Source organism: Felis catus, chromosome D1, assembly GCF_018350175.1.
Source record: "Felis catus isolate Fca126 chromosome D1, F.catus_Fca126_mat1.0, whole genome shotgun sequence".
Lineage (NCBI taxonomy): Eukaryota > Metazoa > Chordata > Mammalia > Carnivora > Felidae > Felis > Felis catus.
The window spans coordinates 1,255,100-1,281,316 of NC_058377.1; the positions used below are offsets into that span (position 1 = coordinate 1,255,100).

General features: G+C 48.9%; 1 protein-coding gene across 1 annotated transcript in view; it reads right to left on the reverse strand.

The window, feature by feature from the left end:
• The window catches only part of MMP20 (matrix metallopeptidase 20), a 57,105-nt gene that overhangs the window by 25,086 nt on the left and 5,802 nt on the right, over positions 1-26,217 (reverse strand). The window contains exons 2-6 of the mRNA XM_003992304.3: positions 18,731-18,978; positions 14,689-14,837; positions 12,914-13,039; positions 11,985-12,146; positions 9,222-9,363 (exon numbers count right to left, since the gene is read on the reverse strand). Coding sequence (XP_003992353.2) covers positions 9,222-9,363; positions 11,985-12,146; positions 12,914-13,039; positions 14,689-14,837; positions 18,731-18,978 — 827 coding nt within the window. The remainder of the gene's footprint in view (positions 1-9,221; positions 9,364-11,984; positions 12,147-12,913; positions 13,040-14,688; positions 14,838-18,730; positions 18,979-26,217) is intronic.

Here is a 26,217-nt window from a genome sequence, read left to right on the forward strand (position 1 = left end):
AGGTTTTGGGTAATGAAAACAAAAAGGTCAAGTTCATAGTCTGTCTTCTGATTTTTGTTAATAAATACCTGATGAGAAATCCAAAAAATCAAGTGTTTTTCACTTAATTCAATATGTAGGTCTGAAATGCTGACTGTTCATGTCACGGTGCTAGATGCTGACCGAGGCACCGAGTGAGCATGCGCTACAGGGATGAGAATGCTGGGGAAGAGGAGGTGAGGAGAGCGGGCAGAGAGGAGCAGACATATCCTCTGGGGATGAGTCACCACCTGCATCGGGTCTCTGACGAGGCTCAGAGAAATTCCTACCTCTTTCTCCTCAGGCACCCTAAAGCTGGGAAATATTTCCATTAATTTTCATTTAAAAGTCAACAGGTGACTTTCGGCAAACTTAAGCCTCATTCTCAGGTGCAGTAGGGACACAGATGTCCCGAATGACTCAGGAGGAGAGGGAGGAAAATGTAGTGATCAGGAGAAAACGTACCGTCAGAACTTGTCACACATGGCAGAATCTAAAATTCCTTTCTAAAAACACCTTGACTTCAGATACTGCAGGTATTGTGAGGACCAGATCGAAGGAAAGTCGGCATTCTAAATCAAGAGCGATGTTGCGCCCCCGGAGACATTTGGCAATGCTTGGGGACAAGTTTGCTTGTTGTACCTGGGGACGGTCAGTACTATTGCGGTGTAATGGGTGGAGACCACGGATGCCACTAAACATCCAACCATCCACGAACAGCCCAGCCAACCAAGACCTACCTGGTCAAACATCAGTAGTGCCCAAGTTACGAAATCCTGGTTGAAACACTGTCACAACGTATTGTAATGCGTAAACTGGACATATAAAGTAGAAATAAATACTATCCATCACTTAGGTAGAACAGCGTGAGTTCCAGAATGATCTGTAATCATGAACATTTTCAGGACGCTAATGGTGGGTAGTGAAGCAACAGAACCCATACTCAGAGGATCCACATAGTTGGAGCTATTGATGACGATAATAAATGAATGAAAATTGACAATGCTCTCCCACCGAGTACAGCAAATAATCTCCTGATTCATCTGTCAATGGGTTTAAAATCTAAGCAAAAAGAAAGACAATCCACGTACTTCCTGGCCAAGGCCAACTGGAGGATGTATTGGAACTGGCAGTGGAAATAGGTAAACACCCTATCGATAGTCTGTAATCTGATCTTTGATAAGAGGGGCAGGACAATGGGACTTATTGACAGGATAGATCTGCTGATCATACGTTTAGCTGCACTGTTTATCTCTTGGTTCCCTGGAGCCAGTGCCGTGCCTGTGCCTGGCACGTGGTCAGGGCTCAGTAAATATTTGCTGACTTCATAAATCTGGGCCAGGGATGGAGAGGAGCCAAAGAGATCACCAACTTTCATAGTCTCTGAAATTTTTATTCCCTTTTCCTAAAGAACAGCAGCTAATTCACCAAGTTTGAGATTCGTTTACCCACAACCTTCACCTGGCGTTCACCTGGGGCCGGATCATGGCTTATCCATCTTTCTAGCCCACGAACACCAGGGCACGTGCTCCACATTTGCTGAACTTTTGTTCTTTCTTGGTTGTACCAACCGTCTTCACTCCCCACTAGTGTGGGCTGAGCCCGTCCGTCTCTCTGTCCCTCACCTCTCATCTCAGGAGAGGCCTCCAACTTCTCACTGTCCGACTGTCAGGGTAACTCAGCATGAGCTGAATGGGGACCTTTACTTTTCCTTGACTTCGACCCTCTGTCCTCCTTGACTGCTCTCTCTAATCCTGCTCCCTAGTTTCAGGGGGAAGAAGGATCTTTCTTCTATGTTTTTGATGCTTTTGGTCTAATTTCTGCTTACGTCCCATGGAGGTGGGGCTGTGTGGCCTTGTGACAGGAGCAAGGGAGCTTGGGGAGATGTGTGACCTCGTGTGTGTCAATTTTTTGAGACTCAATTTCCTGTCAAATAAAAGTGAGATATCATGCTATCTGTGCTGCTACTTTAGAGGATCGATTGAGATAATGCACAGAGAAGTGTTTTAGAAGCTCTCGACTACTCTTACAATAATTTGTAGATACCGTAGGAAGACATGTTTCCACCCTGCAAACGTATTGATTGGTGATAGGTAACCTTGAAGTTAGTAGAGCTAAGTTTCTTTCTATATCTGTCTCGCCGATGTGAAATTTTTGTCATTGGAAGCTCTGAAGTCCAAACTATCACATCATTGGCTGACAGGTCACTCATTTTGGGGGTTCCACTAAGCAGATAGACGCCAAGAAATAAAACAGTCATCGCTCATCTCCTGGAGCCCAAGGAAGACACAGCTTATAAAATTGAAGACCCGTATGTAGACAGTGCTTAAAAACGGCCAGAGCAGAGCATGGGGTCCTTAGCTTGTTTATACCCCTCTGAGGAGCCTGGGCATCCATATTTATGAGCCAGAACCTGTGAAGCTGTCAAGGCTCATCCTCAGCCAGGAGGGACAAGGAATCCGGGCTCCTACTCTACCTTCTGCCCCTTTGTTGGAATTGTTGAATACACAATGGAGAATCAGTCCAAGTAAATACACTGCTTCCCGCTCCCTTTCCATGACGCAATCTCATACCCAGAAAAAACACATTACCAGGGAGCCTTCAGGTGTGCGGGCTGGGCTCAAAGCCACGGAGTCCTGGGGGATGCCAGACACAGAAAGTTCTAGTTTATTGTCCCTCCTTCCCCAGGAGCTTCGCACTTATGTTTCTCCACTGGCTCCTTGTCATGCCTTTTACCATGTCTGGTTATTTTCCCACATTGGACCCTGCTGCCTGATCCAGCCATTAATTTACCTCTCTCTGCTACCAACAAGACTCTCGGGTGAACGACCCGTATCTACCGTTTCCACATGCCCCCCAACTTTTGTTCTTTTGCTCCCCAGGACCTGGATTCCTTCCTCACTCCTCCGCTGAAATGACACCCCTCATCCTGGCCAGCCTGTCTCTTTTCTTCAGTCCTCAGTCTGATGGGCTCGGCATCCTTTTCCACCCTTGATCGCGTTTGGTGGGGGGCCAGGGGGGCGGGGAATCCTCTTTTCCTTCATTTATTTGAGGTTCCATGAAGGGTTTCTGTCTCTGATGTCAAGTAGGTTTAAAATTCCAGCCGGGGAAAAGAACACTGTGCATACATGAGTAAGCGTCTGGAAAATGCTTAGCACAGCACAGTGTAGGTGATCATGGAACGTCAGATGTTATTACTAGGGTTCATTTTCAGATCCTCCGCTGCCTCGTCCACGTGGGAGGACCCACGGGACCACTGTGAGTGCTCCCCTGAGCACCAGCTTCTGTAAAACTAGATCGCCATCACCATCACTGTGGACATCTAACACCGAGTGTTCCTGTGTGTGTCTCACAGATTGTGGTTTTCCTGTGCGCTGTCTTTGACTCTTCTCTTCCACTATCTCCTCACTAAATGAGCCAGGTCATGCAGGCGACTCCCTTCAGGATGCCCCTTCGTTCATCCTCTGCATTTCCTTGCGTAGCCCGATGTGAATGTTTTCCTCTGCGTGCTGATCTAAGATGCGAAACATCGTTCAGGAGGCAGCCATCAGTGAGGGACAGATATCCTTAATAAAGAATTGTGTTTTGAGAATAAAACAGAATGCGGACAAGCCCCTCCAACACTTTCCACATACCTCCATGGTCTAAGGACTTTCTTCTCCTTGTGGTAGGTGAAGGCCCTCACGCCCTTTCCCCGCACACTCCAGCGCATTTGGGTCAGAAGGCTAGACGGCATTCATGTCGAGTGCTTCCCTTGGGAGGTCCCCTGCACGGCCAGTTTTCTGTGTGAGGGACAAGATGGACTCTGGACCAGGAGTGCGAAGACCTGGCTGGCAGGAGGGTCTGCTGGGCTGCCAGACAGACGGGGCCCACCTTTCTCACCTCCAACACGAAGGATGTGGACACAGTCAAGCCTCAGGCTTATTCCATAAGCAAAATGCTATTCCTCTTGTGAGGTCTATTGCTGGCTGGGATAGTCTTGGTTTTATCGGTAACGTTAAATTGGATAAAACCTGCAACAGTCTGAGAGACACAACTACAATTTTGGCCCCTTCTCTTCCCTAATTGCCTGAGGAGATGTGGGAAAGCCTTAATATTCTGTCATCCACCATAAAGAACAAACGTGTGTGAATTAAACATGGGCATACGCTTGTATGTAAGTCGTATGTATTTATGACGTTCACCTTAGTATAGTCGAAGCCCAGTCTCTTCAAACAGAACGCTGGAATGTTCCAATGGACCTGTAGACACCGCGAGAGTGTGCAACCATCTCACGGTGACCGTGAAAAGCTCTGCATTGCACACCGTGTGGTTATGACGTCCACGGTTTGAATTGTCTCCTCCATGGATTATTGGGGAACCCTGGGCTGGGGGAGAACAACGGCCTGCTGTGCCTTGAAAGAATTCTCTGTTCTTTGTCCAAGCTTAGCGAGCACTTAGGGACTTTAGGTGACAACCAGGAGGGGATCAGGGCTGCAGCCATGGGATTCGAGCTCCAGATGGCACCTAGGGAGGCAGGGAGTCAGCGGTGGGGGTGAGGGCTCTGGCCGGTCACAGGGTGGCCGGTCCCGGGCTCTGTGCTCTTGTGGCTCCTTTCAGAGTCTTGTGAAAAGGGAACCATCATTCATACCTCACTGGCCATCGTAAGGACCTGATAACAGAGTGCTCATCACTGTAAGTGCCGTACTCATGGGGGTCCCTGTGATGTCCTGTGATGTCCGAGCGACGCGTCCCAAAGAGGAGCAGGAGAGGTTCAGGGCCCCCGGCCAGCTTGGAAAGGGACCACTCCTACTCCCTGCCTCGGGTACTTCCTCAACCTTTGGGCTTGCCGGCCCCGCACCCACAACCCAGTGGAATGGGAGGACACGAGGGGGTGGTGACTGAGCATTCCTGTCCCCTGACCCCCCCATTTCTCAGTGTCTCCTGCACCCAGGCCTCCCTTCGCATTCTGTTACCACTCTCAGGATTTATGGCGACACTCTATCAAATAGTCGTTAGCAATTGCTAAACACTCATGGTTTGATCAATTGAGGGTTTTGAAACACGTTTTGGCTTTTTTAAAGAAAACACAATTGTACCTAAGGGCGTAATGTCTTTGACTTCAGCGTCTCTGTGCGACTCGTACAACCAGCATCTCATCTCTTCCTCGGGGGCCCAGGGCCACCTGCCCTTGCCTGACCCCGCCAGCACAGCCCCGCCCCTCCCCACACCCAGGCCCCTCCCGCCACACGCCTGGCCCTCCTGGCTCAAAGCCCACCAATTCTGTTTTGCTTTACTTTTTGGTAATAATAAAAAGTCTATAATCAATAAGTATCGATAAAAATCATTAAAAGCTCATAATAAGAAGAAGCCTTCAAGTTGTTCCTAAGCCTTAATCCACGACACAGATTTTCAGATTCCCCTTCCGAAATATGTCATCTGTCATTACTGACTGCCCGCGGTGTTGGTGCGCTCTCTGATCGAGGTTACCTGACCGGTAAGAGACTCTGCCAGAACCTACACCAGGTCCGCCCGCCGCTAAAACCTGGGCTCTGCTCCGATCTGCCCCTGACGCCCACCCACCGTGGAAGACTGAGTTCAAGCGGTTGCTAATTTTTAAAAGTGAGAAAGAATTGAGATGTTTCTAAGTACGGGATTGGTTGAATACATGATGATGTATCTCTTCACTGGAGTAATGTTCGCATATATATAAAAAAGATGACAAAACTCAGTGGCATGGAAAGATGAGATACTGTTGAGTAAAAAAGGTTGATGGATTAGCTCATCTAAGAAAATTCCATCTTTGTGGACATCCCTGAGTCCCTCCCATATTTAGTACCTCTCTCTCTCTATCTGGAAAAAAATCTGGAAGGATATACAACACGTTTAAAAACGTGATTACTCTGTTATGGGCTGAATGTGTCCCGCTCCCTACCCCCAAATTGATATATTGAAGCATAGGCCCCAGTGTGATGGTGCGGTGATAACCACCAAATGGGACACTTTGGGGGTGACCGGGTTAGACGAGCCCCTGAGGGTGAAGCCCTAGTCTGACGTGACTGGTACCCTTATAAAACTAGACCCCAGAGAGCTTGCTGTCTCTCCTAACGTGCACAGAGAGGTTGTGTGAGCACGCAAGACGATGGCAGTGTTTGTGAATGTCTTTCTCCCTTATGGAACCGAGGGCGAGTACTTATCTTTCTTCATACCTCCAGCCACTACAGTGGTGCCTGGGCCAGCCCATAAGGGCTCCATGAACACTTTTTCAGTGAAGAAAAGGAATAAAAAAGTATTCAGACATGCATATTCCTCAGCTACCTCTGCCTGTTCCGGTGTGAATGGATCCTGTCCCCGGTAAAGCGGGGAGTGGGGTGAGAGTTGGTAGGTCTCCCTTTCCCTCCAAGAAAAGAAGCGACCACAGTAATCAGCGTCACGGACCCAAGTCCCCCAGCTCCCTGCGAGGCCAGAGCCCCAGGACCAAAGGGACCACCTAACGTAAAATTAGGAAATTTCCAGCAAATTTGTATATTTCACCTTAGTCATGATCGGATTCCACTAAGTGCACTTTGTTCGACTGCAACTGGTGAGTCCAATTTGGCCTCCACCCCTGGCCTCCCTCAGTCACGAAAGACCTAACGCGGTCTCAGCTTTACTTCATTCGAACGGGTGTCTTTTTATTAATTCGCTTCTACCCAACGGCAGAAAATGATACAGCTAGTCAAACATGAGCACTCTGTCTAGCTGCTATCACCACGCTGTTTACGGCAATCTGGGCTTTCACCCAAAATGGCATTAGAAAGGTTTTCGCCTTCTTACCTGAAGCCGGTTAGGCTTAATCATGGTCATTATTGATATTAACCATCAGACACAGTCTTCACAGATGTTCCTTCACATCTGCACACATGCATTTTTCAACTGCATGTTATTTATATGCTGTGGGTCTATTATTGATCAGTTAAACAACGAACAAGGATGTCCAAAAAGTAGGTGGCTTGAAGCTTGGCCCCTTTCTACAACCTCCTTATTATTTGAAGACTAACCCCACAGGTATGCCTTTCCTTACAGACTTCTCGGCCACAGAAGAATGATCAAAACCACTAATACATCCGTGATTTTGTGATTTATAATAGCAAGTAAATATTTGGTCTCCCTCCTGGTTCCTGGCACGGAGCTGCTTTGGAATTTCCGGTGAGGAGAGCAATGAAGGTGTCTTTTGTTATGTTAACGAGGTGACTTTTGGACCTCACCTCCGGATGGGGGCTAGTTGCCTGAGGGAATGGTCAGGCAATTAGAGGATTAGAGCTTTCAATCCCAACACCCACCTCACCCCCATCTTCGGGTGGGGGGAGGGATGGGCCTTGGATCCGTGGCCAATGGCTAGCGATTTAATCAGTGTTGCTTCTGTGATTAAAGCCTCCATAAAACCCCCAAAGGAGGGGGTTTTGGAGATTTTCTGGGCTGGTGAACATGTAGATGTGCAGCTGTGGGGAGAGTGGTGCATCCAGGGAGGACAGGGAAGGTCTGCACTCTTTCCCCATACACTGGTCTCGGCACCTCTCCCTCCGGCCGTTCCTGAGTTCTATCCTTTTATAATAAACTTAGTCTAGTAGAGTAAAGCTGCTCTAGTATGGCAGCCACACCCAAGGAGGGTCACAGGAACCCGTGATTCACAGCCGGTGGGGCAGAAGTGGCATCTGAAGTGGACAGAGCCCTCAACCTGTGGACTCATCCGATGTTATTTCCAGGTAGATGGTGTCAGAACGGAGTTGAATTGTAGGACACACAGCTGGTGTCAGAGAATAGCTGGGTGGTGGGGAAAACCCCCCGCATCAGAACCGGTGACCAGAACGGTCATCTCCTATGTGAACGCCACCAACGCCTACTGGAACGGACAGTCCTTGGCAGAACCGCCCAGCTTTCATTCTGCCACTTGAATATGACCTTGTAACACAAAACGGGAACCTTAATTCTCCTTCACCCTGCGTACGTTTGCCAACTTCCTTGCGTTTTTTTCCGAGGATAACCACTGCCTCTCACCATTCATCACTCTTTCAACCAACAGAAAACTCACAACGATATTATGAGATGTACTTTAAGTAGAAAAAATATTACCACCAACCATTTCCTGTCTTCTAGTAAAACTTCCGCATGAGTTTCAAACCCAACGGCTTTGAACTTTTGAGTATCATTGTTTTCAAATTTTATTTCCTCTTCCCTTATTATACAAATCTTAAATTTACTCTATTTAATTTTCCTGAGTGATGTCCATACCAATAAAAACACTAATAAATAAAGACCAACCAGAACCCCCACTATCACCTCCCACAGCTGTAAAGGCAGCGATCCCTACAGCGTCCACACTAACAATCCCAGCTTCTGCAGCATCACAAATTATATCGTAAATTACTCCCACGCCATCGCATTTTAATGCCAGCTCGGCCTCACCATCCTTTACAACTCACAGAACTGCAAACGCTTCTACTAATAAGTCCAAACGAAACAGTCCTAAGGCAACAGTACTAGAAACTCAAACCTCAGGGTGTTCTTCAGGAGCGTCAGCTGTGGTGTAGCTAAAATCCATCAATATTCCTGCCTTCTCTACACTCTCTGACCTCTAGCTGACAGCGGAAAAGTCAAGGGGCACCGAGAAAGAGGGTTTTCACAAGAGGGCCGTCTTTGCAGTTTTCCCACCCGTCTACCCATCCCTCGGATCATCCTTCCATCCACCCACCCACCCACCTGTCTGTCCATCCACTTGTCTGTCCACCTGGCTATCTATCCACCCCCATTACCGAATATTTTTTGAGCATATCCTATGCGCTCTCACTAGGGATACATGATAGAAGAGACATCAGATCAATCTAGGCTAGTGCTCTAATTCAGACACTTAGTGACACTGTTAGCTCAGAAAAGTGCCTCCTTCTCTTTGAGTTTCTTTCTTCATCTGTAAATTGGGGCTTCTAATCTCTACTTCACCACGAAGAGGGTCAGAAGTACCTTACGTATACGGAAAAGTCTGTGCCCAGCACCAAGAGCATGTGGGTGCTGCACAAATGGTGCTTTGGCAGCTCTCAGTCTCCCCGGAGACCCCTGCCTCCCACCCTACCGCCACACAGGACGGCATCTCTGCACGATCCTCCCTCGTGGCGGCAACAAGCACTTCTAGAGTGACTGACTCGTGGAGCTGAGGCCTGGGAGGACTTGGTGACACGTCTGGGGCTTACCGGTCCCTGAAGAACAGGAGCTCCTTCCCAAGCATCGTCACGGCATCAAAGGACGAGCTGGAGTCACAGAGGTCGGGGGTGGATGGACTTTGAGGTGGGGCGTGCGGCACGGTGGGCTTTCCCGGGAATGTTTTCCGGGGTCCTAGGATTCAAAGTGACTTGGTCAGCACGGTACCAGGAATCTAGAGTTTGTGCACTCGCACTCCAGAGACGCTCTTTGTCGGTATAGGACGAGGTGAGGAGGCACGTGGCTGCCTGTGGTGGGCAGACCCGGGTTTGAATCCCGGCTGTGCTAGTTGCTGAGTTGTGTGAAAATCGTGCCTATCACTGAACCCCTTGACGCCTCTGTTCTTTCGTTAGTGAAACGGGAGGGAGCAGAGGGTTTTGTGAGAAGGAATATCTGTAAAGCACCTGACACATTGGCGCGTACTAAGTGTTAGAGGGATCGCAGCTGCAGGAGTCCCAGATTAGAGGTGTCTTTTAAAAGTTGCCACTGATTATTTCTTTTTAATTTATTTTTTTATTTTTTATTTTTTTTTAATGTTTATTTATTTTTGAGACAGAGAGAGACAGAGCATGAACAGGCGAGGGTCAGAGAGAGGGAGACACAGAATCCGAAACAGGCTCCAGGTTCTGAGCTGTCAGCACAGAGCCCGACGCGGGGCTCGAACTCACGGACTGCGAGATCACGACCTGAGCCAAAGTCGGCCGCTTAACCGACTGAGCCACCCAGGCACCCCACTTTTTTTTTTAAATTAAGTTTATTTATTTGGAGAAAGAGAGAGCAAGCGGGGGAGGGGCAGTGAGAGAGAGAGAGAGAGAGAGAGAGAGAGAGAGAGAGAGAGAGAGAATCCCATGCAGGCTCCGCACTATCAGAGTGGAGCCCGACATGGAGCTTGAATTCACGAACTGTGAGATCATGACCTGAGCCGAAATCAAGAGTTGAATTCTTAACTGACTGAGCCCCCCAAGCGCCCCTGATTATTTCTTTGTTCTAAGAGACATGGTCATTTTCTTGTGTGTTTTCAGGTCGTGCACATCTGCTTCTGGGCATCTTGCTGTGCATAAGCCTTTGTCAGGCACCCAGGAAAGACCGAATTCCAGTGCCAACACACTACACTGAGGTGGGCACTACTTAAAGGCAACTTCTGGTGGATCCTGCTCCTTGGGAGGCCTGCTGGTGAGTTTTCACTCCCCCTCTGTGCTCCTGAGGGCTGTCTGCTGTCTACAGGAAATGAGCAGGGGCTGCCTGGGCCACTCACTGGCCCTGGCAGGTGCCTGCTCCTGATCGAGCCCCGTGGTCAACAGAGGTGAGGGTCAGAGACAGAGGACCCATGAGAGGAAGAGATGGGTAAGATCTAGGGTGTAGGGTCAGCGATGGGGTGACGATCGGGGCTGGGTGAGGCTTTGGGAAACTATTGGAAACTGGAAGGTGGTCAGGTCAGAAATGTGCTAGTGAACAGGTACTGTGAGCCAAGCACCCTGGGAGGGGTGGGAGGTGACAGGTAGTCAGGGCTGGGTGACGTGTATGCGTCAAGAGATATAAAACGATGCTTTTATGTTTTGTTCACCTGTGCAAGACTGGCCATGTCCAAATACGTGCCTCAGCCCCTGGCCCAGGGACCACGGCCATCAGAATGGTGGTGACCTTCCAGTATGGAAGGATCTGTAGAGGGCAGGCAAATCGTTGGGCTCAGTGGCCCAGGGGAGTCGCTTCACATTGGAGCCCTGCACTCGGTGCTCTGCAGCCAAGTTTGTACAGTGGAGACGTTCACGCTACTAGTTCCTATCTCTCCCAGGAGGAGCAGCGGGCAGAGCTGACTGAGCACTTCTTTGGAGAAGATCGGTCTCCCAAGAGTCAGATGCCATCTGACTGCGAAAGAGTGTGCTCCTGTCTGAACTGCCAGGTGGCTTCGCCAACACCTAGCAAGAGGGGTCTGGGCTCTCCGGGCCCTTTTCTAGGCTGGGAGGATGCAGACAGGCTTTGGCAATTTACGGCGGAGTAACCACCCTCCGGGTTTAGGGGACAGTCAGTGGCCCAGAGTTTTTTGGGATAAAACATGAAAGCAAAAGTGTCAAGGTCTAAGACTTCCAAGATTCCTTCTCAGGGCCTTGTGGATCTTTCTCTTAAGGAAGACTAGGTCTAGAGTTTTTAATAATTCCTTATTACCTTTGAAAGAATGGTAAGCCATGGGATAATTTTGATTGTCTCGGGGTACCTACTGTCTTGAGCCTCCGCTTAGCTGTCCAGTGAGGAAAACACTTAACACTCTAAGCAGGCTGGTCATGAGGATGGGGTGACAGGATGAGCGACGTGAGCCTGTGGGTTATCTACACCACTAGGAACGCAGTGATCATCCTCCCCGACATTTTTAGGAAGATCAGATCAATTATCTGCAGATGGGTCAGAACCATATATAGGAAACTATAAAATACACCCATCCTCTCCCAATACCTAAATTCTGACCCTCACCCTCCCAAAACCTCCCCCCGCCAAAAGACAATTGATGATATTTTCTATGGCTATTGAGGGACCAAGTGCCCTGGAGGAAAGATGTAGAATTTAATTGCACATCTTAGAAAAGAAAGCCATGTTCTTATCTGGTAGATAAGCTCCTCATAAAAGGCCACAGTGGGGGCTGTGGTCTCCTGCTTGATCTTTACCCCTGCAGGTAACTCCTGGCAAAATACACTTTCTCTAAGTTGGAGACTGAAAGCCTGTGACTCTCAGGGTTAGTAGTCAGAGAAGTGTGGTGACTGTACCGTACAGTGCCTGGATCCCTTTCACATCATCCTTGGGCAGGTGGAATCCGTAGGGATGCTGGTACTTATAGGTCGGGTACATCAGTGCCGATGGGTCTGTGGAATGCGCCAGGCCCAGTGCGTGGCCAAATTCGTGAGCAGCTACGGTGAATAAGTTGAAACCTACACGGTGCGAGACAGAAAAATACAGCGTCAATGTGGGGATTTATTGTTAGGGCCTTCTGTCTTTACAGGAGAATTTATACCCCAATCCTAGTAGGAAACTCATTTGCCTTTCATAACCAGGTTATTCTGGTGCTGAGCTTTGCTGACGTTACCTATGTTTCTCCCTCGGCTGGATGGGGCTTCGGACTGGGAAAGGATGGAGATGTGATTCGGTCCATTTGGCTCCTTGTCAGGGACACTCAGTCGATGGGTGGAGAAGGGCCCAGTTAGAGCTCATGGCGGCAATGAGATCTAGATTTGGCCACGACTTCGGGGTAAGTTCCCTGCTGTGACAGCCTCCACCCCTTGTCATCCACACACACTTCCCGAGGAAGACTTCCAATGACAGGCATCACATTCTGGAACCTTTCCACCCATCCCCAGCACACTTGTTAGGAGAGTACGACCCTCAGGTCCTTTCTGAGCACAGCCTGCTTGCCAGCACCAGTGAGAGACCGTAAGTGCTGTGCAAAGAGTGCTGTGGAGGGAGGGTTGAGGTTCCTCGACACCCCTCGCTTTGAGCGGGGCTCGGGAGAGTCTACGGCACACTTGGGGGTGGGGCGTTCCCCTTATGATGTTCCCTTGTGGATTTTTGGCTTACTTGTTTTTCCTAGCCAGCCCCCCTACTTTAAGGGTGGCCTGGGACGTTGACCTCAAGGTTTCATGGTGGAGGCCCAGAAGAAGGTACAATAGTTTCCAGGTTATGGTCAATTGTGCATATATACCATTCATTCCCATAGTCCACTTCTCGGCATTGTCGAAATGCGTGTCCCCTCCCAGACCTTCTCCAGGTGCAAATGCATGGGCTAGGGTCCCTCGAGGCCCATCGAACGGATAGGAGTCCCCGTGGTCTAGACAGTTGGGGAGAGAGGTCAACAGAAGTTAGTTCTGCGGACGATTTTCGAAGCATATTTCACGTTACAGGGAACGGACAATACTGTTTTTACAGATTTTTAAAGTTTATTTATTTATTTAGAGAGAGACAGAGCATGAGCAGGGGAGGGGCAGAGAGAGAGGGAGACAGAGAATCCAAAGCAGGCTCCATGCTCTGAACTGTCAGCACAGAGCCTGATGTGGGGCTCGAACTCACGAGCTGTGACATCATGACCTGAGCCGAAGTCAGATACTTAACCAACTGAGGTGCCCAGGCACCCCTCATTGACAGTTTTTAATTAAAAATTTTTTTCTTTTTAGCGTTTATTTATTTTTGAGACAGAGAGAGACAAAGCATGAATGGGGGAGGGCCAGAGAGAGGGAGACACAGAATCTGAAACAGGCTCCAGGCTCTGAGCTGTCAGCACAGAGCCCGACGCGGGGCTCGAACTCACGGACCGCAAGATCATGACCTGGGCCGAAGTCGGCCGCTTAACCGACTGAGCCACCTGGGCGCCCCGAAAGCTTTTAATCTAAAAAGGAGGAAGAACAAAACGAGGCAATGTTGTAAAGCTACGTTCATGGGTTTTGAGGATTTTAGTGGGAATACCTTGTTTTGTTAAAATCCAACAGAACAAAGCTCTGGTGTGCCGTTTGAGGGGTTCAGCACAGTGCAGGGACCTCAGACTGTGAGCCCCGAGGTCACTGTTACATGGCAGCACGGCCCCCACCCAGCCTGTGTTTCACGGGAAAGAGTGCAGGCTTGCACAATCAAGAGAGAAGCGGTCTCCAAAGCCGGCCTGAGCCACGTGGCCACGGTGGCCCTGCTGTCCAGGAGGAATGGGAGCCACCACGCACCCGGCCACACCCAGGGCCACCTTGGAGGGCTCACACCGGGGCCTGCTGACCTCCTCTCTCCTGGCTTCTGGGCGCGCCCACCCCAGGACAGCAGGTTAAACTTCAGATGGAGATTTGAAGTCTCAGGGGCCCTTATAAAGGGCAGGACATTTGGTCCCCTCTGCTGCTTGGAAGCCAACAAAGGGAAGGAATTTGGTGGCCTTTCCTTAATCTGCCCACTAGACACGTGGCTCTGGACAGGGCTCCCCGTGCAAGGTTATGCGTCCACTCCTTACTGGGGTGAGCAGGGTGGAGGCCTGGGGACCCCACAACGTGTGGACGGGACAGCAGCAAACCCCCTCCCCCACCACGCCCGGCCATTGCTGCAGGGAGGAAGCGGTCAGGGTCACGGGGCGTGCGTGCCCTTCAGTGAGGATTCAAGGTTCAGGTTCCTGCTGTGTAGCAGACACCGTCAGGGGGTGGGGTGAGGTCAGGTAGCCCCCCCCAGGCCAACAGGGAAGTCAGATGGGACAGACTTTGTCTCTGATGCGGCCACAGCACAGCGGAAGCCGGTTGGGCCGAGTCTGCCGAACGGTCCGGGCCAGGATGACAGGCCCTCGCCGGGACCCCCTGGTTCTAGTCTCTGCCTGATGGCCGTCATCACTCTGCCATGACCTCGGCCTCCGTCCGTCTCACCCTGTGCAAGAGAGGACGGTGCCCACCCTTGCACTGAGGGTTGTAGGAGGAAACAGCTGGCTTCGCAGGCAGAGCCCAGGGACCCCCACGGTACCTCCACTTTCGAAAGATATCATGATGTCCGCTTCTCCCGAAGTCACCCTGACGAAGGTTAGGGGGACAGCGCTGCCCCAGGCCTGCAAGGCCATCTCCACTGCCTTGTCCACGTCAGCGGCCGCCATGGATGGTGTGTACTTGGATATCCTGTGAAGACACAAGGAAGGGGCCTTCCTTTCAGTAGATGCTCCTGGTGAAGAAGGGCGACCATTATGTGGAGGTCGAGGTGGGGCTGAGGATCGAGAGGCCGAACACGAATCTACGATTTGGGAATTTTTCTCCCAAACAATTCTTACTTTGCTTCCACCTTTGTTACATTACTAGGACGGGTGGACAATTAGGAAAAGTTGAAGGGGGATGAGGGTCGAGATCCTGTGGTGCTGAGACAGGCTGGCTTTCACTGTGATCACATTACCCTTGATTTTAAAGATCAGAACCCGGTGCAATTTCACAGGGAGTCAGAAGCCCATTTTCCCCTAAGATGGTTTTAGCTGAGCAGGGCTTTTTCCCCCAACTGGACTGAACATTTTCAGTCGTGACAAGTAAAAACACGGAGCAAATTCATATTCAAAGGCCACTGGGATTTCCCCCTTTGGGGGGGAAGGTTTTTCTCTTGAAATAACACGCTATCGCAAAGAGGAAACACCAGCTTTAAGCAAGGGTGCTCACGTAGACTGAAAGAGGCTGCAGTCTTTCATTAAGTGCTGCTGAGACGGTGACTTCTGGAGGCAGAGAAGTGGAGGGCATTTGGGGCAAACAGCGGAGCCGTTGGCGGGCCTCCGGGACGCGGGGGCTGGGGCTTCCGACGGCAAGCAGAGGAGGGGGAGGAGGAAGGAGGTGCCCCCTGGGACCTCGGAGGGAGCCAGGGGCGCAGAGTGAGGAGACACCTCGGCGACAGCCACCCTGGGGAGCGGACCTCTGCCCTGCTTCCATTCTCTGGTTCCTCGCCCAGTCCCGTGCGCACAGTCGGAGCCCAACAAATACTTGGTAAGCTCAGGAAGTGCTGAGTCAAAGCTAGTGGTTTTCAAGGGCTTCTGGGTGGTGGTCAAATGTTAGCACCTGTGATAACCACCTGAGAGGCTGGGTCAAGAGAGACACAGCTGTGAGCATAAGCGCGCATTTCGGCAAGTATCCTGGGTGTTCTGACGCGGGTGGGGCCGTCCCAGCCAGAAAGCAGCCGGGCTGATCCTGGGGGTCCGAAGGGAAGGGGCGGGGTCCCACAGGGAGCCTGCATGCAGGTGGCCATCCGCCCTGGAGAGGCGGGAGCGCGGAACCCTCTCGCAGGGATGGACAGAGGCGCCCTGACAAGAGTCCGCACCTGAAGACCGCTGAGGCAGTAGAGGTCACGGTCAGACTCTGCGAGCACCTGCTTCGTGCGGGCCACGGCCCTGAGCCTACCTGACCTTCACAACAACCTGCGGAGATAAGGATGAGGATCCGCATCGTGTGATCAGTCGGGATCCGAGCCCAGTCTGACTCCAAGACGTACACACATAAGCACCAAGCTACGTTTCCTGTTTTAACCCCGTGGGTTACTAGCAATTATTCTGAGATCCAGTGGCTACGTAGAGTACTGAGATGCCTCTATGCTTTCTCTTCCTTCCCTCCTTCTCTCGCTCTCCTTTTGGGCGGGAGGATGGGGGGGCGGGGGGCTGTCCGAGGAATAGTATCACAATATTCTACGTCTCGCAGCTTCCAATTAGCATTGATTCCCGGTGTCTTGGCTATGCTTAGTCACAGTTCTGTGACGCAGCTAAATGTTGGAAAGACTTCCTGGGTTTATACACATTTTTCCCATCTTGCCCCCGTACCCCTCTCCCCCCGCCCCCGCCTCCCCCCACACACTTGGGAGTTCTTGCCCTCGCGTTTGGATTTTGAGGCTTTCCTGGACCGCGGCAGGGGAACATTTGTGTTCAAAGTGTCACCTTATGGACTCAGTCTCCCAGCCGCCAACAGGTGGCCCAGAGGAGCCTCTGGGCTCGTGGGTACAGGTCCTCCCTTGACCCTAGGGACCCGGGGACTGGGTGTGGCAGTTACAAGCCACCCACTGGCCGCCCCCACAGGTATCCTTGGGGAGAGATGAGCAGCAGCCCTTCAGATACAAATGTGAATGACCTTGTGAGCACAGAGAGTAGGAAGGTGTCGTGATCAGAAACCAATGTTTTGGTCACCTTGGCTTTTTCCATATAACGTACACAAAGTAATATATAATAATTTGTGCATAAATATAATTGAATTGCAGGTCTATAGGGCTTACTTTTTTTTAATGTTTATTTATTTTTGAGAGAGAGAGAGAGAGAGAGAGGGAGGGAGGGAGACACAGAATGTGAAGCAGGCTCCAGGCTCTGAGCTGTCAGCACAGAGTCCGACACGGGGCTTGAACCCATGACTGGTGAAATCATGACCTGAGCCGAAGTCAGACACTCAATTGAATGAGCTACTCAGGTGCCCCTGTAGGGCTTACTTTTTAGTAATGGCTGTGTTTTGGGGCACCTGGGTGGCTCAGTTAAGAGTCTGACTCTTGATTTTGGTTCGGGTCATGATCTCACGGTTCCATGAGTTTGAGTCCCACATCGGGTTCCATACCGATGGTGTGGAGTTTGCTTGGGATTCTCTCTCTCTCTCTCTCTCTCTCTCTCTCAAAATAAATAAATAAACTTAAAAAAATCGCTGTGTTTAGCACCTGGCTTACAGGGTTCCTGGGCTGTAAAACTCCTCAGAGCGTCAGGGGCTTCTGTGAGCCCTGTGGGGACTGTCTTAACAGTCTGCCTTGCCCCATCCCCAGGCATCGACTAAATGTGCTGGTCCTAAGAACAAAGTCTGGCTCCAAGCCGGGCCTGGCTCTCCGCTGCCCTGGGCACCTGCCCACCGGGCCGCCCCACTGCGTGCCCCTGTCTGTCACGACTCCTCTAGCACTTGGGAAATCCTCACCGTTGGTGAGGCCTGGGCAAAAATGCAGGTGAGGGCCCAGATCCCCCCTCTGTCTGGCAGGTGCAGGCCCAGGCAGGCAGCGTTTTCTGCCTGCCTCTGAGCCACCCTAGGGTGGGGGGGCCCCCCAGGAAGGAGGTCTGCTGTCCCCCCGACCTGGGTCCCTGTGCTCCCAGCAGCTGCTCCCAGAGTTCTCCGCTAGACCTGCAGCCACGATGATCTGTTTGCTTTTGTGTCTCCCCCAAAGGACTGTGAGTTCCCTGAGGTAGGGAAGGTGGTCTAGTCCTCTCTGTATCTCCAAAACTGAATGCCTGTAGTAGGCACTTAGTAAACCATCAATAAATTATTTTTGCAGTTGATAAAAAGTTACTTTTTAACAGGTGAGTTTTATTGCTTCCCTCTGATTGAGGACACTGTTTGAAGAAAACTGGTTGGTACCATCAGGTTATTAATCCTAGATTAGATTATTCTTCTTCAAAGACAAGTGTGTTGTCTCTTACCGATAAAATTATTGTAATGTCTAAAATGGCCAGTCATCACGATAATCCTGAGGTCATATTTTGTAGTAAATCCTTCACTGTGACTGTCTAAGATCAGCCCTAAAAAGTCTTCCTTAGGATTGTGATGAGCCACGATTTTATACAGATCAGAAGGAAGATGTTTCAAAATGAGAAGAGAAGAGAAGGGAAGAGAAGGGAAGGAAAAGGAAAAGAAAAAAGGAAAGGAAAAGAAAAGAAAAAGAAAAGAGACAAGGAAAGGGAAGAAAAGAGAAAAGAAAAGGAAAAGAAAAAAATAAAAGGAAATAAAAGGAAAGAAAAGGGAAAGAAAAGGAAAAGAAAGAAAAGAAAGAAAGGAAAAGAAAAGAAAAGGGAAAGGAAAGGAATGAAAAAATAAAAGGAAAGAAAACAAGAGGAAAGAAAAGAGAAAAGGAAAGAAAGAGAAAAGGGAAGAAAACAAGGAAAGAAAAGAGAAAAGGAAAGAAAAGAAAAGAAAGGAAAAGAAAAGGAAAGAAAAGAAAAAATAAAGGAAAAGGAAAGGAAAGAAAAGACAGAAAGCACGGACAGGAGAAGAGGGGTGCTTCTCTCTGACCTGGAAGGACTCCATCTCATTACCTGTAGGTCAAAGTATTTTTTTTCCACTTGGGTTCACCTGGGAAGAGGCGGTAGTTTGCCACGTCGGGAACTCCGCAGCGGGGCCTCTTGATCACGTCCATCGTGGACCGGTCCAACTTGCCCGTGACTCGGAGGCCGAAGAAGGCTTGCAGCTCCTTGATCTTCTTGACCAGGGAACTGGCTCCTCGCGCGGCCATCTCACCGAGCTGGTGGCCTCCCTTCCTGGTGTAATACTTGTCAAGATAGGCCTGGAACAGACAGGTAGGCGGACACGTCTGTGCACCGTCTCCGGGAGAGACTCGTGCTCAGTTTAGGAGGGGACCATTTCTCCACAAGTGGCATGCAGTGTGGAGGGCGTACTCCCACCTTGAAAAGAATTAGGTACATTCTCATGGATAAAGCTTTGATGGACGTATGCCGCATTACTAATATTAATTACGTTTGCGTAGCTGGGATTGGAGATTTTCTCCTTTTACCCACTTATCTTTCATAGTTTTCCTATAAGGACTAATTATTTTAAGAGGAAAACATAGAGGCTCCTGGGTGGCTCAGTCCGTTAAGCGTCTGACTCTTGATCTTGGCTCAGGTCATGATCTCACAGTTCCTGAGTTCGAGCCCCCCATTAGGTTTTGCACTAATAGTGTGGAACCTGCTTGGGGTTCTCTCTCTCTCTCTTTCTCTCTCTCTCTCCTCTCTCTCCCTCTGTCTCTGCCCCTCCCGGACTCATGCTCTCTCTCAAGTTAAATAAATAAACTTCAAGAGGAAACAACAATAGAAGGAAATAATGTGAACATTTTCCCCAGGGATCGTTTGTCAATCTCCACCCAATTTGCAAAAACCAAGACTATTATCTGGGAGGTGGCTATTGGTGTCATGTTTTCATCAAACATTATGCACGATCAGTGTGTTTCTACACACAGAGGCCTCGCAGTCCAACCTGACATCCCACACAACGTCAGACAATCTGTTTCTCCGGTGGCTTTTCATTGTTAGGTCCGTGAACCTGTTCTCCGGGGCCAGGCTTCCAGGACTGTCTCTATCTCCCACACCGCCACCCAATCCCCCCCACCCCCCCCCCGCAAGTAAAATTAGCCTTAAAGTATTTTATTTGCACATTAAAGCTTAAAACCTCTACATTTATCATTCAAAACTCTTCTAGAACTCCTGGGTGGAGTGAGATGGCATCATGTAAATGCGGGACCGGAGTTGGACGCTGGTCCAGGATTTCAACGACCCACCTTATTGCAGGGAGACCCCGAGCAGCTGAAGATTTCAGTGTGTGTTGCATTAGATGCAAAATTTTATATTTACATTTTATGCATGAGGTATTTATTTACTGCCTATGAATAGTTACGTATCGCAGTACTTTAGATTCCGTATAAATTATGTATATGATTTCTGCTCTATCTACATGTCTATATATGTGAATACTAAAACATTGAAAGCAACCTTAATGTCTAACAATAGGGGTTTTGTTGGCTATATTTTTATATATTCATGTGAAGCAATACTAGGCCTCTAAGATCACATTTTTGAAAAATATTTAGTGGCATGGAGTAATGCACTCAGTATAATGACAATATACTGAGAAAAGCCTAGGTGAAGTCTTTATACAAATTATAATCGTAATTCCCAAAACAAACCGAACCATATATACGTGTACATATTATACTCATGTTTGTTATATATGTATAGTAACAGAAGGTTAATGTGCAAATTAACATTGAAAATTGATATCGATTGACATATTGATAGTTACTACATGCATATAACTTATAATGAGCACAAGTGACATAAATAACGGAAAGAAATATATCTGAATATCAATCTTGTTTACCTCTGGGTTGTAATACCAAGGGTGGCAACTTATTTTTCATCCTTTCCTATATCCCAAGGTTTCCTGCTGTGGATGCAGACTGTAATTGTTTTTTTTTTTTTAATGTTTATTTATTTTTGAGAGAGAGAGAGAGACAGAGCATGAGCGGGGGGAGGGGCAGAGAGAGAGGGAGACACAGAATCAGAAGCAAGCTCCAGGCTCCGAGCTGTCAGCACAGAGCCTGATGCGGGGCTCTAACTCACAAGGTGTGAGATCATGACCTGAGCCAAAGTTGGACACTCAACCGACTGAGCCACCCAGGCGCCCCAGACTGTAATTGTTAAGGACAAGATTAAAACGAGTAAGACACGCTCACTTGTTTGGGCTACATGCTCTGTCTGCTCTCTGTGGGGTCGACCAGACCTCCCGCCCCGTCTTTCCTGGTGGTGATTCCTTGTGAGATTCTTCTTCTTCTTTTTTTTTAATGTTTATTTATTTTTGAGAGACAGAGAGAGACAGAGTGTGAGAGGGGGAGGGGCAGAGAGAGAGGGAGACACAGAATCCGAAGCAGGCTCCAGGCTCTGAGCTGTCAGCACAGAGCCCGACGTGGCGCTTGAACTCACAAACTGTGATTGTCATGACCTGAGCCGAAGTCGGGCGCTTAACAGTTGGAGCCACCCAGTCGCCCCATCCTTGTGAGATTCTTAATGAGGCAAAGACCCAAGAGGAGAAGAAGGGGGTTAGCTTGGAGCCCCCAGCCCTGGAGCCCAGGCGAGCCCTGAAACAAAGGTGTGACCATCTTGTTTCATTTCCATCTCTGCGTAGGCCATCATAAGTAAGCATTTTATGTCCTTCTTTCTGATCTTTTTGGCAGATAATGGTTTTCCGAGCCATTCCTCTTGGCTCAGGTTGATGCTGTGACAACACGACGCTCACGCTAAGTCTAGATTAGGCTCTTCCAGGGGTAAGCTCTGTGCAGGAGACCAGACACTCTATGTTTTCTGAGACAGTTTTGAATTCAAATATTTTGTTCCCATGTTAGGTTATGTGTGAGTCTTACACTCTGGGTTCTAATTTTCGTTTACAAAATACAGTCATAGAAGGGAAGATGGATTAAGTTGGAAAGAGGTTGATGGGGCGCCTGGGTGGCTCAGTCGGTTGAGCGTCCGACTTCGGCTCATGTCACGATCTCACGGTTTGTGGGTTCGAGTGCCACACCGGGCTCTGTGCTGACAGCTTGGAGTCTGGGGCCTGCTTCGGATTCTGTGTCTCCCTCTCTCTTTCTGCTCCTCCCCCGCTCACACTCTGTCTCTCTCTCAAAAATAAATAAAGACTAAAAAAAAAAGTTGGAAAGATGTTTAGAACTATGCTTACAGGATAAGCCATGTTTGTGAAGAGAAAGGTGTGCAGAATGATGCACACACAGATAGATCCTCATAAGCCAGGACTAGGCTGAGGAAGAGAGGGGTGGCCCAAAACTCAGTAATCAAGAAAAATAATATGGAGTGCAACATTTAACAATCAAAATTAATGCAAAAAATCCATGATGAACAAAATATCAATATTTTAACTAAGACGAGGTCCAGTCCTGCCTCATTCGCTCATCCTGATCCCAGCCCTGAGTCACAGCAAAGTGTGTTGAAAAATATAGATGAAGGGGTGAGCAGTGGTTTTATCTTAGTGATGGAATTGACTTTTTTCATTATCTGTGTTGGATAATATTTCTTTTCTTTTTTGTTTTTGCTTTTTAAAAATTGTTTATTTATTTTGAGAGAGAGAGAGCCAGGGAGCAGGGCAGAGGGAGGGAGAGAATCCCAAGCAGGCTCCGAGCTGTCAGTGCAGAGCCTGACATGGGGCTCGATCCCACGAATCGTGCGATCATGACCTGAGCCAAAACCAAGAGTCGGACACCTAACAGAGCCACTCAAGCGGCCCCGTTTTATAATTTTTCTACTGTGAACATATATAATTTATACAATGTTTTTTTTTCTTATAAATACGCAGAAGATGGTAGATCTTTAGCTCAAAAGGTTTAAGTCCGATCATAAACAACAGTATTAAAACAGTACTCGACACGGTCCTAGGCTCAGAGGAGATGTTCAGTTAATATTTGGGCTCTTTTTCTCTAGGTAAAATATGCAAATTTGCTTCTTTGAAGAATTATCAGATGTCCCGAGGGCCTAAATCATTCTGGAAACTTTCTTGTCAAAGTTATTGACAAGGTTTTAGCATCTTTTCAGAGTCAAAACATTCGGGGAGGCACTTAGATGTGCACTTAGAATTGCATTTGTGTTAATCCGAACCCTTGGGTGAGGTTGGCCCTGGTCAAGGATTTTAGGCACCCCCGGAAGTGTCCTATTTGCTCCCCACCTTTTCCCCTCCCCTGTTGTTAAAATTACAGAATTTTAAGGTTGGCTCTTGGGTGGTCTCTCTCTGTTTCTCTTTCAGTGTTTGAAAGAATAAGATAATGGAGGCCTAGAGGGTCAGTCCTGGCAAGCCAGTGGCCCAGGTCCACTCTCTGCCCCCAGCTCTTTGTTCAGTGCACTTTCCTGGCATCCTTCTAGAGAATCAAGAACTTAAAAAACTCAGAGTCAAGTGTGCTTCAAAACAAGGTAAAGTTCTAGATACGGTTTCTTCAGCATTTCTTGTGTTGTGGCTAAGCCACAGAACGGGAATCGTGAGGACTTCTGATGCTGGGTGAGGACTCCTAGGTTGCATATAATCTACGGGCCCAATTAAATACGTTATAACTCACTTATATTCTGGAATATTTGTAACTCTTGAAGGTGATGTTTAGGAAAACAGCATAAAAATAAAAATTTTCTTATGATACAATAATCAGTAATAAAGGTAGGAACCAAATATAAAAATTAGAGTATCTCTTCGTGCGCAGAAAGTAAAGTGGTATTAAAATCACCTGAATTTAACATTCTGTATTTGAAAGGTTTCAATTTCAATTTTTTATTTTCTTTAATTATGAGTTTATAATAATGTGATAATGAAACATTATTTTTAAGGACAACTTAACAACCTGTTGTTGTTTTAAGTGTTGTATTGATATTACTGATTTTTAAAAAAACAAAAATACAATAAAACTTTGGTTTAAGAGACTAAGCATTTTATCGTTCCATGATTTTCATAGCCTTTATGCTTATCAGCAAAGCAGAATGTAAAGAGTTATGAGAGGGCGTGAAATAAGTCACCTAAACCCTCGTTCAGTTTTTCAAGTGCAGGTTATCGGACTCCTGGGTTTGCAGGAAGCATCTGGCATTTGGAAATTTGGCTGGTGTGGTGTTTCCGGGCACAAGAGACCGTCCGTTGTCTCTGAACAAGTGGTCTGGGGAGAAGAGAGCCGTGCGGAAGCTAATTATCCTGACCCGGTTCACAGGCACCCCCTGGTCCGCTGGCCACTGGCTACGGGACTCGGCCAGTCCCACTGTGTGCCCTCTCCCGGCTCCTGCCACCAGCCTGGAGTGGCGGCCAGGCTCCTTCACCCCCAGACAGTCATGTGACTGGCTCCTTCTTAGAGTTCAGGTTCCCCTTGAGTGCCACCTCCTCACAGAAGCCTTCCGGGACTACTCAGTGACAATGTCCCCCGCTGCCCCAGTCACTACCATCCAGACTCCTTCCGCCCTCAGGATCACTTATCACTTTGAAATAACCTTGGGCGCTTGTTGACTGACGACTTGCTGATCTTCTCCCAGCGCCCTCCCCTCCCCCATCCCCACTGTCCCCACGTAAGTGCCCTAAGCCCAAGGATTTGACTTGTTTTGTTCACTGGTGTTTCTCGAGTGCTCGGAACAGACCCTGGCCTACAGCACACGGTAAGCTGTCAGTAAGTGATCGTTGAACAGATGAGCTTATGCTGCATGCTTCTGTAGTGTTTCATCTGTTGTATCGTGAGGCTGACGAAGCTGTTATGTGTAGAAGCCCCCCCTCTCCACAGGGGATACGCCCCCAAGCCCCCAGTGGGGGCCCAGGCTTCAGGTAGATCTGAACCCTATATAAACACTTTTTCCTGCACGCACATACCTATGAGAAAGCTTGATTTATAAATTAGGCACAGTGACAGATTGACAACAGATACTAATAACAGCGTAGAACAATTACAACGATATAGTGTCATCAAAATTATGTGAGTGTGGGCTCTCTCTCAAAATATCTTACTGTTCTGTACTCACACTCTTGTGATAATGTAAGGTGACGGAATGCAGCGAGGTGAATGGCGTAGGCGCTGTGACATGGCGGGTGAGCCACGTAGGCGCTGTGACGCGGTGTTAGGCTACCGATGAACCTTCTGATAGGTCAGAAGGAGGATCATCGATTTCCGCACCATGAATGACTGTGGGTAACTGAAACCGTGCAAAGAAATAAGGAGTGACTGCTCTATTTCTATAAACTCTAAGGGGGGGGGATTAATTCTTTCTAGTCACTGGGATCCACTTGAAAGTTTCGCCCAGATCATTTTTTTTTAAGTTTCTTTCTTTTTAATTTGAAAAAGATACCGAGAGTGAGCAGGGGAGGGGCAGAGAGAGAGAGAGAGAATCCCAAGCAGGCTCCGTGCTATCAGCACAGAGCTTGATGTAGGGCTTGAACCCACGAACCACAAGATCATGACTTGAGCCGACATCAAGAGTCAGCTGCTTTGACTGAGCCCCCCACCGGTGAGTCTTGCCCAGATCATTCTAGCCTGCTAAAGAGTGACAGTTTGTTCCTGCCCCTAGTTGGTGACGGGGCCTGCTGTAGGCAGAAGAAGGCACTGACTGGGTCCCTGGTCCTAGTTTGAAGGTCCTCTGAAAGGGAGAAGTGAGGGATCCCCAGCATCCGAAGGCCACTTCACTCTTCCCCAAGACCCATTGTAAGCATATCTTTTCCTGAGACTTTCCGGTCTTCTCCCTGTATACACTGCTCAGGGTTAGCTGGTTTCTTCTGCGAAGGGCCGATGGGCAACGTTTTTGGTTCTGCCACACCCCGCCATCGTGGTCCAGAAGCAGTAGGCGAGAAGCAGACAGAAGGCCAGGGACCGTTTGGCCCGATGACCCTCGTTTGTCGGGACCAGGGCTACCAACACGGTCTTTGGCTCCCTCAGATCCATTCTGGCCTCCGCGTGACTCTTCTTCCGAGGCCACAAACACTCTGTGGTTCCTCAAAGTGGCATGACGAGTGCTGAGGGGACATTGCATGTGGGGAGAAGGGACCCAAAGCCAGCCGGCACCGGTGAAACATGATTTGAAACAGACCCTGCAATTCTGAGACACGTTCTCTTGAAATGAGTTTACGTAACAGTGGGCCCACGTCTCGGGAAGCTGAATGTAACTGCTCTGTGCTTGGCATTCACGACGCTGTTCATAAGCAGGGCTGAGAGTGAAAATATTGACTAGTTAGCTCACTAATCAAAAGGCACGGGTGGTGCACACAGTTGGTGAGGCCACGCGGGTGCGGGTGTGCAAACCATTTCCTCAGTGCCACCACCAGCGCGGTGCAGGGGTGCAGCCCGGCGGGTCGGAAAGCAACCTGGAGGCAGGGCTGGGAATCCCGGACGTGCTATCACTTGACAGACCGTTGAAAGAGCGCCTTTCGCACAGACACGTCTCATTTGCACACCTGTCACTAACGTTGGGAGTCCCATCCTTACAGATTATTCCCCCTCAAGATTTTATCTTTAAGGAAT